Source organism: Athene cunicularia (genome assembly GCF_003259725.1).
Source record: "Athene cunicularia isolate RWA chromosome Z unlocalized genomic scaffold, athCun1 chrZ_part3, whole genome shotgun sequence".
NCBI lineage: Eukaryota > Metazoa > Chordata > Aves > Strigiformes > Strigidae > Athene > Athene cunicularia.
The window spans coordinates 9,550,409-9,563,999 of record NW_020799144.1 but is presented as its reverse complement, the minus strand read 5'-3'; the positions used below and the strand labels follow the sequence as shown (position 1 = coordinate 9,563,999).

Below are 13,591 nucleotides of genomic sequence, written 5' to 3'. Positions count from 1 at the left end.
ATTCCTGTTGCTTACGGATGCACGAGAGCGTAGAAGGTACGTGAGAATTACACAGAAAGCATTTGACACTTAGCATTCCCTGGTCTTAAGCAGGGAGTTTTATTTAGGGCAGAGATGTGAACTCTGAAGGTTTGTGCGCCATACTGGAAGGTACAGAAGAAGACTTTATTTTTGCTTATTTAGGAGTATGTTTTGATAGCATTTTCTTTACAAGGTTTTCATTTTTTCTGAGAGGAATTTTATGAGTTATGATAGTCAAGTTGTCTCTAAACTTTCAAGAAAGAATGGATGAGACAAAAATTCTAGCTGAATAATGTGATGTACTGTAGAATTTAGGAAGCACAGTCTACGGTGACTTTCCTTCGTAATGGAGTCACTTTCTTGTGTAGGTTCTCTCATATTTCAAGTAGTGTATCCTGCCACCTTCCTCAATGGAGCTGCTGCCTTGAGTGTTATCCTCTGAGTAAAACTCTGTACAGCAGGCAGTGTAATCACCCAGGGCTGTTTCTTAGGAAACAAGGACAGAAAGGAAATGTTTCTTTTTAGATGATTGTTTTCCATAATGAAAGAAAGAAATACTGTGTTGTGGTTTTTTAATCTGTCTTTTTTTATCTTTATCTTCTTTGTTTTCTGTGTTAGATGCATTGAAATTTAGTTGAAAGCAAGCTAACTAGAAAGAAAAATGTGTAGCAGCATAGTGTGCCATAACAGTCAGTCTGTGGGAAAGAATATTTACGTCTGAATGTAATGATGGCCGTTCATTTGTTTTGAACAGGACATACCTAACCAATTCTATCGAGAGCCTAGCAGTCTACATGAAATTCTCAGGTCAGTTGCAGCTCAGTTTATAATGATTAGCTTTAGCCACTTGCAGTAAACCAGAGTTTGATTCTTACTATGCTTGCTTCTTTCTCAATTTAGGAAATTTGTTCGTAGAAGTAGATGTCCCCTTATATTTATAATATCTGATAACTTCAGTGGAGACAGCAACCAGAGGTTACTATTCCCAACGGAAATTCTAGAAGAGTTGTGTATATCCAATATTAGGTAAGATCTTTGATCTCATTAAAACTTGATTGAAATAAATGAGGTCAGAAACTAATTAATATTTTTTTTTTAATGAAATTCAACAGTTTCAAGCCTGTTGCACCAACAAATATGATGAAAGTTCTTAATCGAATAGCTGCAGCAGAAGCTATTACGGTAAGTTGTCAAAACTGTTAACTTCTGTGCAGTGCTAGGACAAAAAGATTTCAGACTTTTATATCTGAATTATGTTATTTATATTTGTTACTGTATTTGTTTGATCTTTGACAGCAGAGCCCCACATGCCCCAAAAAAAGCACCAATCCCCCTGACAGAAAAACAAGGGACAGATGGAAAGGGGTCTTGTTTTTAATTGCACTTGATTGTTGGTCTAAGTCTTCAAAGTTACTTCTGAAAATTGTTCTACCTCTGCACAAACTATATATGTATGAAACAAGTGATAGGAATAGAAGTAATTTTCATTGTATCCAGCAAGGCCAGAAGAGGTCATGAACCTAAATCCTGTAGTATTCCTAAACTGTTTTGATTACAACCAAGTCCAAGTGACACCTCATAAAGAATTATGTGCATTATTCTCTTTAATATTGCTATATAAAATGTGGCAAAGTGTTTAAATGTTTTAAAGTTAGCAGTATTACATGGTTTTGAGCACATGGTGGATGGTAATGCAGTGTGTTTCAGAGGTGGGTCCCTACAGCCAGAATAATATTCAAATACTCCTTTTCCTACTTTTTCTTATTACTTTGAATGTTGCTTTTCCTTGTAGAACAGAGAAAAGAATTATACTCTTGATAGAACTTCTCTGGAGTTGCTTTGCAGAGGTTGTTCAGGTGACATAAGAAGTGCAATAAACAGTCTTCAGTTTTCTTCTATGAAAGGTAAATACATATGATTTTGTTAAGTCAATGACATTTTGACCATTTCTGCCTTAAAGGTATTCACACACAGCTGGGTGAGCTGTGCAAAACATTTTTGACATGCTACCCTGGAGCAGGAATAAAAGGCATAAAGGTGTGGGTTTGGTTGTTTTAGTGCTGAAAATGTTTCATTTTGAGACTTGTAGTCTTAAAAGTGAGTAATATCTGCTATCTATGTGTTGAGGTAATTTAATGGACTGCTGTCTTTTCTTCTTGATATCTTTGCTATTGGTCTGTATTTACTGTTCAAAGCTTTTATGAGCAACCTGAATTTGGAAGGGGTGTCTTAATTGTTCTTATACTTCTCCATGTCCTTATCTCTACCCTTAAAGCATTTCTTTGTATACAGAATTTATGTAACGATTGATTTTTGCTTTGGAGTTCCTATGACTTTAGGTAAATTGAAAAGCTGTGAGGTGGCATGACCTACTATGAAGTTACTGAGTGTATTATAGAATAACTTTGAAGTTCAGTGTTTTAGTAGTCATCAAAGTACTTGGTTGGACAATGCTCAAATCAGACTTAGTTCATGATTATTTTAAATGTTTCAGCATTGAAAGAAAACAGGAGACTTAGCGTCATATCTTTTATAAGCACTGGAAGTCACTAACTGTTAAGAAACCAGTATATGCAGGTTACATAATCTGTGATTTTTAAAAGCATTACTCTGGCATGGTAGTTCATTCTAAGAACTGTTAGGTGATGCCAACATTTATAATCAACCCAGAAATAAGGAACTGAATTCAACAGTTGTCTTCTGCTGTATGTTGTAAAGCTAGCAATGATGTTGCTGCTTTTACTCATTTTCTCTTCCATCCACCTTGCAAATAGAAAATGTGCTCATGAGTACAGGATTAAATGCAGTTCAAGTCCTTGTTGTAAGGAATTTTAGAATATATTGACATTAATTTAGCTGTGTTAAATTACGTGAGGGAAAGAGTAAAGTTTCTAAGTTTAACTTGCAAACATGGAAACTAAATTCTTCTGATGTTGTCTTCTAGTATACGAAGTTTGTATTGTTCTGTATTAATGAGAAAAATGCCTCTCAGTAAAGCCATTTTGATGATAAAGCCATTAAGTTAATAAATAGTAGGTTGGTGATACTGGAGGTTTGCAGTAGCTCATTAAGTAGCTTCTACATACTCTAGAAAATCTAAATAGTATTAAAATGACCAGTTTGTGTAATTTTTAATAAATTACCTTGGAACAGTAAAAACATGAAAGTTATAAACAGGACTTGCAAGAACAAAAAGCCATATGGCATGAGAGCTGCTGTACATCTCAGTATCATGTACACAAGTCATGCTACACTGAATATTCTCTTGCTTTTTCTATAACAGATTGAGAAGAGCCTCTATCATGTTGAGCAGAAATTTTTTAGTTGTTTAGGTATTTCAGTTAGGTAAATGATAGCCAGTGATATTTTGTAAATTTTAGAGACACCTCGCCTCCTTGTTGATCTCCTGAGAATGCAGTATTAGTTTTGCATGTATATTTTCTTTCTTCACTTGTGTATATGTGTAACTACAAGTGATACATTCACTTTCTAGGAGTATTAATGGTAATTGTGGGAGAAAAGAATGATAATTATTTAAAGGATAAGTTCTCATAGCTCCATAAGGAATGTTCACCTGTCACTAAATCAAATTGTGGATGAAAATTTTTGAGTTCTAAATTGGAGTAGAAGGAGAGTTTTATTCCTTGGAGCTCAAAACATCATGGAAACTTGTAGGCTGTTGGAAGAATCACCTAAACGAAAGGATTCCTTTGCTGCCTCATATTTCAGTGAGGGTATTTATTATACAGATAATGCAAATAGAACATAAATTGGTAAGTGAACAGAAGGTAACTGAAATATAATTTAAATATATTTGCACTTATACTTTATAAATAAGAAATTTTTAAGAAAAGCAACTCAAGGATGCATCAGAACTAGAATGAATAAGCAAGAATGGTAGCTTTTTTTAAAGACAGATATTTATTATCCAAAAAAGTACTTTGCAGCTCAGCTGTAGCTTCAGGTAGAGAAGTGGAATGAAGCATGCTAGTTTACGTGTCTGGGTTATCTTCCTAATAAATGAGTTTTCTGTTAGTGCCCCTATTTATATAATATTTTCTGTTAGGTGGTTGTTGTTGTTGTTGTTGTTATTATTATTATTATTATTATTATTATTATTATTATTATTATTATTTTATTTATTTAGAACATTAGCAGTAGCAATTGAAAACTTTATTGGATTCACATACTGTATCCTGATTGTAGTTTTGCTTTTATTGATAGACTGCTCATTGGAGAAAGAGTTTTGGTCAAGGAAGAAAAGGATCTCCAGACTAAAACATGAAGCAGTGGCTGTATCAAAAGTAGGAAAGAAAAGTAAATCTGATACTTCAGAAGACCAGGAGATACAAGCTATTGGTGGCAAAGATGCTTCCATCTTTCTTTTCCATGCTCTGGGGAAAATAATTTACTGCAAAAGTAAGAAAACTTTGATTTATTCTTCCTTTCAATGGGCAAAGCATGTCAGTTTCTGATAGCTAGATTTGCTAAAGTAAGGCTTGGAGTGACCTCTAATTCGCCTGTTTGGTCATCAATAACAGTATTAAAAGAGGAATAAAAGTTTGTTGTAACTGAGATTGCAGCTGTCTATATCTATTAGGTAAATAAATGTTTCACTTAAGATGTACTACATGTACGTATTAAAATTACGCAGCTCCAGTTGCATTAGATCCACGTGCTGTCATGCACACAGAGCTCAATAGATATCCAGCACGTTTGTTGTTCTGTACAAAAGCAATATTGCTTTTCTGCAGAATAATACATTGTTGTATGGTTATGTTCTATATTCATCTATATTCCTAAAGGTTACAAAACATCCCTGCAGCCTCATAGCTACTGCCTCCCTTATTTGTGTATCTGCTGTCTTTGCCTCCCTACTTTCTATCTTAACTCTGTGTTTCCCTTTAACAGACATATGTGCTCTCTCCTTTCTGACTTGAAAACCTTCCCCACTTTTGTTGTACCCCATCTCCCTTTCCATCTCTCCAAATAACTTCCACCTTACTACTACTGAAAGTTCTACTTTTTATACACTTAGATTCTGTAAATATATAGAAGCCATCTGCTCCCTGTGTGTGGATACAGTACTGGGTTTTTTACATTTAAAACCTGTGATTCATAAGCATTTGGTACTTATTAAACTAGTACCGTCTGCACTCAGCTAAATCAGGAGCCATAATGCCACTGGCTGTGCATGTTTTGGTAATAATTCACAGTATCAGTTTCGAAATGATCTGAGGAGAAAGGGTGAGATGAGGGAATATGAAAAAAATTAAATCTGTTACATGAAATATAATGTAATTTATTACGTGTTATTGACTGTGCACTATTGACTGTATAATCAAGTACCTATGCCTGCATCAAGATTTTTCTGGAAACTGGAAATGGTATAATCTAGTTGCTGGTAGAGTTGACAGTTGCTAAAGAGAATGCTCATATATACAGAAACTACTATTCATGCAGTTACCCATCTCTGTTCTTGCTTCTCTCTAATTTTATTCTAATTTTGAATATTTGATCAGAAATGTGTGTATTCTGGCTTTTTTGATTATGTGCAGAAATGTAACGTTTCTGATACTAAAAGACTAAAAATTGTAAAATCCTTTGTAGGAGAACCAGTGTCAGAATCAGAATTTCCTCAGCTGCCTGCTCACTTATCAGAATACCGTCGAGACACCTTGCTTATTCAGCCTGAGGTACATCTGCAATAACTATTAGATTCCAATTTGGTTTGAAAAAATCAAACCCAAACTCTGAAGTGATTGATGCAAATTCTCAAGAACAGTGGTTTTGTCACTGCTCTTAATATATGTGTATTCAGTCTGTCTAAGTTACAGAACAATTTGGAAAGAACCTTGGAGGCAAACTTCAGTGGTAGATTAGGTTCCCAGGCTCTTGATCTGTCGAGTTTTCAACATCTCCAGGAGTAGAAATTCTCTCACCTCACTGATGGACTTCTGGTGGAAGGTGGACTTTCCCTTGCTGCAGCCTGTGATTGTTACCTCTGATCCTTTTGCTGTGTGTTGCCAAGAAGAGTCAAGGGTTCACCTTTGTTACCGCTCATTAAGAGAGTTAAGACAGCAATGACTTCTGCCTCCGCAATTCCCACCATTAGCCTTCTGTGGGAGCAAACCAACCTCCCTTTTGTATATAAGCATCACTTTGTAGATTGTGTGCCAGCTCCCTAACGATCTAAATGTACCATAACTTTTATAGGATGCTTTTCCTTATACACTGTGTAAAACTAGAGCTTTTTTTGTCCTAATAGGCTGTTGTGGAAAAATCACATATGTCTGGAAGCATGTTTAATTTATACCTTCATCAGAACTACGTAGACTTTTTTTCTGATATAGATGATGTAGTAAGAGCCAGTGAATATTTGAGCACTGCGGATGTCCTTTGTAGTAACTGGAGTGTAAGTGTCATCTTTTTATGCACACATACTTTTTTTTTTTTTTTAAATACTGTGACATTGAGCTTCTATACTTTTCTCTAACTGTTTGTGAATGTTTACTTCAAACTTATTCGAGTGTAACAGTGACTTGTTAATGAATGCTAAAGTGCATCACCTGTAGAAGAGATGCAGGTACAACTTTTTGTCTGGCTTCTGTCAGTATTTTATTATAGTGGGTTATAGTGTTTGTAAAATATTTATGAAATACTTTAAAATAAGACATATTTACGCTAAAAATGTATTTGAGTCTGTATGCGATGTCCATGAAGTAATTGAGCTATCTTTTCCATTCAGCCACTTTCAGTAAAAGTTTCACAGTGATCTAAGTATATTCTGGGCATGTCATGTCACTGCGATTACGAAGCGTGCTTTACTTGAAATGAGACACACTGTACAGAGTCCTTGAGTTCACATAATCATCAATTTCTCTCTTAGACACGGCTTGTGATGGAAACATACAGTGCATCTGTGGCTACCCGAGGAGTGATACATTCAAATAGGTCCAGAGCCTTTGCCCACCACCAAGGAGGGATGGGGTTCCGGCCTTTACATAAACCCCAGTGGTTCTTTATCAATAAAAAGGTAAATTCTTGATTTTTAGTTTTGGTGGGGTTTTTTTGGTTGGGGTTTTTTTTTTTGGTAAGGTATGACAGTTGAGTAATACAGATGACACCAAGTGTAGTGCAGTTGATTTGCTGGAGGGAAGATGTGCCATCCAGAGGGACCTGGATATACTGGAGAGGTGGGCCTGTGTGAACCTCATGTTGTTCAACAAGGCCAAGTGCAAGGTCCTGCCCATGGGTCAGGGCAATCCCAAGCACCGATACAGGCTGGGCAAAGAGTGGATGGAGAGCAGCCCTGAGGAGAAGGACTTGGGGGTGTTGGTTGATGAGAAGCTCAGCATGAGCCAGCAATGTGTGCTCACAGCCCAGAAAGCCAACCGTGTGCTGGGCTGCACCCAGAGCAGTGTGGGCAGCAGGGTGAGGGAGGGGATTCTCCCCCTGTATTCTGCTCTTGTGAGACCCATCCTGAAGTGCTGTGTCCAGCTCTGGGGGCACCAGAAGGACACAGACCTGCTTGAGTGGGTCCAGAGGAGGCCACAAAGGTGATCAGGGGGCTGGAGCACCCCCCTGTGAGTACAGGCTGAGAGAGTTGGGGGGTTCAGCTGGAGAACAGAAGGCTCTGGGGAGACCTTAGAGCGGCTTTCCACAAGTTAAAGGGGCTACAGGGAAGAAGGGGAGGGATTCTCTATCAGGGGATGAAGGGATAGTATGAGGGGCAACAGTTTTAAGCCGAAAGAGGGCAGATTTAGGTTAGATGTAAGGTAGAAGTTCTTTATTGTGAGGGTGGTGAGGCCCCTGGCACAGGTTTCCCAGAGGGGCTGTGGCTGCCCCCTCCCTGGAAGGGTTCAAGGCCAGGTTGGACGGGGCTTTGGGCAACCTGGGTGGTGGAAGGTGTCTCTGCCCATGGTGGGGGGGTTGGAACCAGCTGATCTTTAAGGTCCTTTTCAACACAAACTGTTCTATGATTCTGTGATTTTTGTCACAGTGCTAAATTTGTCAAATATCCTATTTTGGTACTTCTAAAAGCACTTCTAAAAAGCATTTGCTTGAATAGTTACATTTGTATTATTCTGTTAATGAAAAAGTAAATTGGGAGTTCTCTGACAAAATCTCATTCCTGTGTTCAAGTTGTTATACTGCTGGGAGAGTCTTAAATTAATGGAGACACAATTAGTGTTGGAATATTGTAAAGTATTCCTAAAACTAATTTTAAGTTTTTGTGCTGTTTAAATCACATTAAACTGTTGTGTAAATGGAACAAATTACTGGAATTATGTTTTATGTGTTTATCAGAAATAGGTTGTTTGTGAGATGCCAAAGCTCTTGGCAGTTTTTAATGTTTGAACTAACACTTCTCTTGCTCTGTCTGTCAGAAAATATTGGTCTGGATAGGTGGGGAATTCTAATCAAGGGATAAATATTTTCTGGAAATCTTAATGCTCAGCAAAAGACAAAAATAAAAGAATTTACCAGTTTTATGATCTGTATATGTTAACTCTAACTGATTATCTCTTTTTCTGGTCTCATTTTTTAGCAACTTGTGTATAGTCATCCAGCAGGCAAAAAGGAAGTCTGCCTTTTTTGGTACAGAATATCTACATTAATAAGGATTTACCAGGTTTTTTACTTATGTTTCTCTTTCCTCCAATTCTTACAGTATCAAGAAAATTGCCTTGCTGCAAAATCTCTCTTTTCAAGCTTCTGTTTACCACCCGAGTGTCTTCAGACAGAGCTATTGCCTTATCTTGCTATGTTAGCAAATCCAATGAGAAACCAGGGTAAGATGGGTGTAACTCCTGATTGTGGGCTCTCTTTGTTTTTTCATACTGAAAAATTTTGTAAACCAACACGTCAGTACTATCTGTGGTTTTGCCTCAGTAAAAAAAATACTTCTGATAAATGCATATAGCTGAAATTCAAAAATATTTACAGTACAGCCAAAATTAAAGCTGTCCTGTTAGGTTTGAAGCAACATCAAGAACTTTTTAAAAACTTATGTAACTGAAAGAATTAAAATTTAAATATAAAAGTATTTCCAATATAGTTGGAACTAGGTGATATTTAAGGAACCCAAACCATTCTAAGATTCTATGAAGTATCTCTCTTGGCAGAAGTGGGGCGTATGTGATGCTTTATAAATGTGTAAGATGGGTTCTCATGTTGGAGTATTGGAAATAATTTTTCCTTCTTTTTTATGCATAGATTTCTGATATCTGTGTACTGAATTTCATCATGATGCTCTATCACTCTCTTAAGGTCCTTGCATAGTCTTTCTGCCTGCCCATGTCTTTACTAGCTTGTCTAACTGTGGCATGGGCGAATTTGCTTGTTTCACTCTTCACCCCCTTTTATCACAGGGTTATATTAAAGAGTGTACTGGATAGGTCAGGTCCTAGCACGGATTACTGCAGAACCTACTGGCAACTTATTTCTATTGCAAGAGTTAACTGTTACCTCATACCCCTCTCCCCACTTCCTATTCATTAATTATTTACAAAAATTCATTAGTAAAGTTGTTCTCTTAGGCTTAGGACTCTCTTAAATTTACCAGAGGATTTGGTGAGAAGACTTGGAAACCTAGTAGCCAATATTAACTAGATATTTGTTGCTTATTGATTCCAGTAACATCAATGACTTAAAAGGCTTTAAAAGGCCTTTCCCAGATAAAGTAAACAAAATCCAAGTTTGCAGTGGATTGAAAACATGTGTAACCTGAGGTAATCCAATAGCACACAGGTCATGCAGAAAAATTTACTTGGTATAGTACATAATCCAAAAATTATTGTTTAGACAGCTGGGTCACATGTTATGTTAATTACTTCTAATAAAAGGTATCATGTCTTAACTAAGGCCTTGACATCAAGATGAATATATTTTGTAGGCTATGGAATAATAACTACATCACAAATACACAGTTGATGAGTGTTGAAATTTTTTTAATATGTAGGCCATCTGTAAATATGGTGAAGAAAGCAGTTTGAGAAAACCAACAAACATAGACACTAATGCAGTGTTTTGGTATCTAAAATAATTGCAAATATATATAAATAAGGAACATTTGACTAAACATGCATTATTTATTTTCCATTGTGTTTAATTGTATGTGCATTATGATCTACCTAATATGATACTGGTGATTCTTTGTTCTTAGCTCAGATTGCTTTTATCCAAGACATTGGGAGGCTGCCACTGAAAAGACATTTTGGAAGGTAAACTTGACTTCTGTATTTTCTTAAAGTAAGACTTTCTTAATATATTGAGGAAAGAACCCTTTCATAGAGAAACATCTTCGGTGTACATCTGTGATGTGACATTTTCCCTCATTTGCAGCATGGTAATCATGTATTTTGCCTTTTAAAACTCTTTCCAGTTCAAATCTATTTTTCATTACAATGTTAGTAGCAACATTTTTCTGTAGTCTTGCTTTTAATCCTGGTTTAACTTTCTTTTCTGTTGTATCAGATATTAGCTCTGTCCTAGACATGTTTATATTTTTCCAGTGCATGATCTGAATAAAATATTTTTTTACAATCAAAAACATTTATATGAGAATAAAACTGAATTGATGCAAAGAGTATAGTGCAGTTTGCCTATTTTTTGTCAACATTAATCTGGAAGTTTGATAAAACAGTCTGTTCACATGCGTGTTAGTTAGAGGTATAAGAATATATAATGGGAAATCATTCTTATTTCCTTTGAAGCAGTTGTATATCTGTGGAACTACAAAATATTTTAATGAGTGCTTCCTCTGAAATTAGCTAGCAGCACTGGGTATTATTTTGTGGAATTTTTGCCTACTGGACTACTTAAAGTAAACCTTTGTTTAGAATCCATGATTTTAATAAAAATAGCTACTGAAGTTCCCCTGTTTTAGGCATTAAATATTGAAAAAAACCTTTTTATTTCAACTGTGAGACTATAGTGCTCTACTTACAGATTATGTAGTGCTCATGGGGTGATGTGGCATGACGTTATATTTTGACTCTAGTAAGCCGTCTGAATTAGAGGCATCACTTATACTAGTAGATTCTCAGTTACATGTCTATACCTTTGATAGCTCTGAAATTTAGAAAAAGTTTTAGTTGTGGTGGTCTGTTTCTAATAAAGGATCAAGATCACAGCTGAAATGAGACTAACTCTTCTCTCTTAAGAGAGAGAGTTTGTTAGGGCATCTGACAGAGCTTCTCATTTATTCCTGTGGTTTTTGCTATCTGACTTTAAATTACAGGCCAGTATTTCATAGTTAAAGACTGTATTACCCAAGAACCACCCTGTTCCTCAACTTTTGTATTAAAAGCCATTTTGGTTGCTAGTCAGGAAGAAAGGGAAGTGTCCCAAATGTCTTTGCAGTCTCCCTTCTCTAAATGTTTGTAACTATAAATCAATTGCAGACTTTGTTACACCATTAATTTTGTCTGCAGCATACCTTTAAATATTGATAAATGTTTTGTATCTACACTAATAACTAAGTTTGGCGTGTGTCACTTAGTTTTATCTGAGAGGTAACTTTTCTTCTGAAAACACTGTAATCCTTTTTAATTTGTTCACTATTTTGGAAAGGAAGCATACAGAAACATAGGTATTTTAGTAAGCATTTGCTTCCATCAGGAATCCTAATTGAAAATTAATTTGTGTTATTAATCGGTCCTTAAAATAACTTATGTGCAGGTGTTTCAATGGAAATAAGAATATTTTATTTATTGTCCATTATATTTATTAATGGAATGGTACTACAGTAAGAAAACTGCTATTGAGAAGAGTGCATAGTATTTGATCAGCTGGAATTGATGTGAGGATGAGTTTTTGGCAGTAACTAAGTTTTTATTATTCCCAGGCAAAGTGGGAAAATATTAAAGGAACATTGGTAACATGCTGATGTAGAGATGCTTGAAAGATTGAGAAGTCCAAATAATAAAAGAAATTACAAAATATAGAAAGATTTCCTTTCCACTTTTTTTTTTTTTTTAATTTTGACTGTTTCCAGTTAAATTGCTTCCTGTCCTAAAGGATATTTGCTTTGCTTGGAAAGGGTCTAATGTACCATGGGCTTTTGTCAGTAACCGGACTGTTAGCAGTTCTGTGAGTGAGGAAAGCCCATCAAAACCTCTGTTACTGTAAGGAAGACACTTGAAGCAACAGTGGGTACTGGGACAGCTAAGGAGCACGACAATTTTGCTGTTGCTGCTCTCCCTAAGAGGAGCTCCTGTGTCTTCTGTAGGCTGTCATGTAAGTGGTCAGTGTTGAGTTCTGGGTACAATTATCTATACCTGGAAGACAAGCAGAGCTGTAAAAACATAATACCAAAGGTACTGATGTAAGCACAGAATGTGTATAGTGTGAGTTAACTGGGGATTACTGCCAGGAAAGGAGAGAGCTGGTAAGTACCAGTGAAGAGGGGTGAGGGATGTGGTTCCCGGGCAGTCTTTTCTGTTGCAGCTTGTGTGTGAGACAGCAGATGCTTTCTCATGGTAACTTACTGTCGCAATGGTAATTTTACAGGTTAAAGCTTGAAACACTTACTGATAAAGATCCTGGGATACCAGACTTATTCGTTAGCTCTGAGGAGGTCTGTACCAATATGCATGCTATGGAGATGGCTGCACAGATGGAGAAAAATGGAACGAATAAGAATGAATTGTATGGATTCCCTCTCTCCCCTAGCCAGTGCAGTGGAAGTGAACTACCTGGCAGCCAGCCTCAGCCTGTTGCAGCTCAAGCAATCATGGAGGAAGATGAATTAAAAATAGAGGAATATGATAGTGACTAGTACAACAAAATAATCAACCAATGACTTGCCTGAATAGATTAATATGTTACAAAGGTCTTTGTTAAAGAGAGTATTGTCTGCACAAAAGGACTGCTTTAGCTACTTAAGTGGGCTAGGAGGCCAAATCTAAATGTGCGGTGTCAGCTTCCTCTTAACTTTGCAGGATCACACCTGAGCTGAATTCTAAATTACAAGATAATACCTGCCTCTCCTGAGCCATGAAATAATCTATATTGAGAAAAAGAGAATAATAAATGATGACTGAAAGTAGTTTGAAAGAGACTATACGTGAGCAGTGTCACTGTTAAGTTATTTTTATTTTTTATACATTTAATTTAGTTTGTAATTGTACAGTGTGTTTCCTGAGTACACACTTGATAAGTTGAAGGTTTTATTAAACTTCATACCTTCAAAAAAATTGGTGATTGCAAGCTTGGCCCTTTTGAAAGAAGAGACTGAAGTGTACATGTGAAATATCCCATACTGATGATGTAAATAAAACTACTGTATTAATACTGTTTTGTACTCTGCTACAGATTTTTATGTGTTTATAAATTGAACATATGTTGTACAACAGTTTATTTTGGATTCCTTCTTGAAAGACATTTTCATAACTTATGGAGGGGAAGATACAATAATCAAGCATAAGTCCTTCTTAACGCTTCTGTCCCGATCCAGTATCGGGGAGGGTTCTTAAACAAGCCCGAGAGTGAGATTAAGACCTAAACGAGGTCAGATGCTGCATAACCTTATAAACTTTATTTTCTATAACAACTAATAAGAGTG

At 36.3% G+C, this 13,591-nt stretch overlaps 1 protein-coding gene across 3 annotated transcripts in view; it reads left to right on the top strand.

Annotated features, from left to right (window-relative positions):
* The window catches only part of RAD17 (RAD17 checkpoint clamp loader component), an 18,314-nt gene extending 4,929 nt beyond the window's left edge, over positions 1–13,385 (top strand). For 2 of the 3 annotated variants that reach the window (XM_026866652.1, XM_026866654.1), the window contains 11 exons: positions 776–828; positions 922–1,047; positions 1,134–1,203; positions 1,814–1,925; positions 4,246–4,440; positions 5,632–5,717; positions 6,290–6,436; positions 6,911–7,057; positions 8,696–8,816; positions 10,190–10,247; positions 12,538–13,385. In XM_026866652.1, coding sequence (XP_026722453.1) covers positions 776–828; positions 922–1,047; positions 1,134–1,203; positions 1,814–1,925; positions 4,246–4,440; positions 5,632–5,717; positions 6,290–6,436; positions 6,911–7,057; positions 8,696–8,816; positions 10,190–10,247; positions 12,538–12,805 — 1,383 coding nt within the window. In that variant the 3' untranslated portion in view covers positions 12,806–13,385. The remainder of the gene's footprint in view (positions 1–775; positions 829–921; positions 1,048–1,133; positions 1,204–1,813; positions 1,926–4,245; positions 4,441–5,631; positions 5,718–6,289; positions 6,437–6,910; positions 7,058–8,695; positions 8,817–10,189; positions 10,248–12,537) is intronic. The other variant, XM_026866653.1, reaches the window with a different exon arrangement.
* Positions 13,386–13,591: the final 206 nt, after the last annotated feature.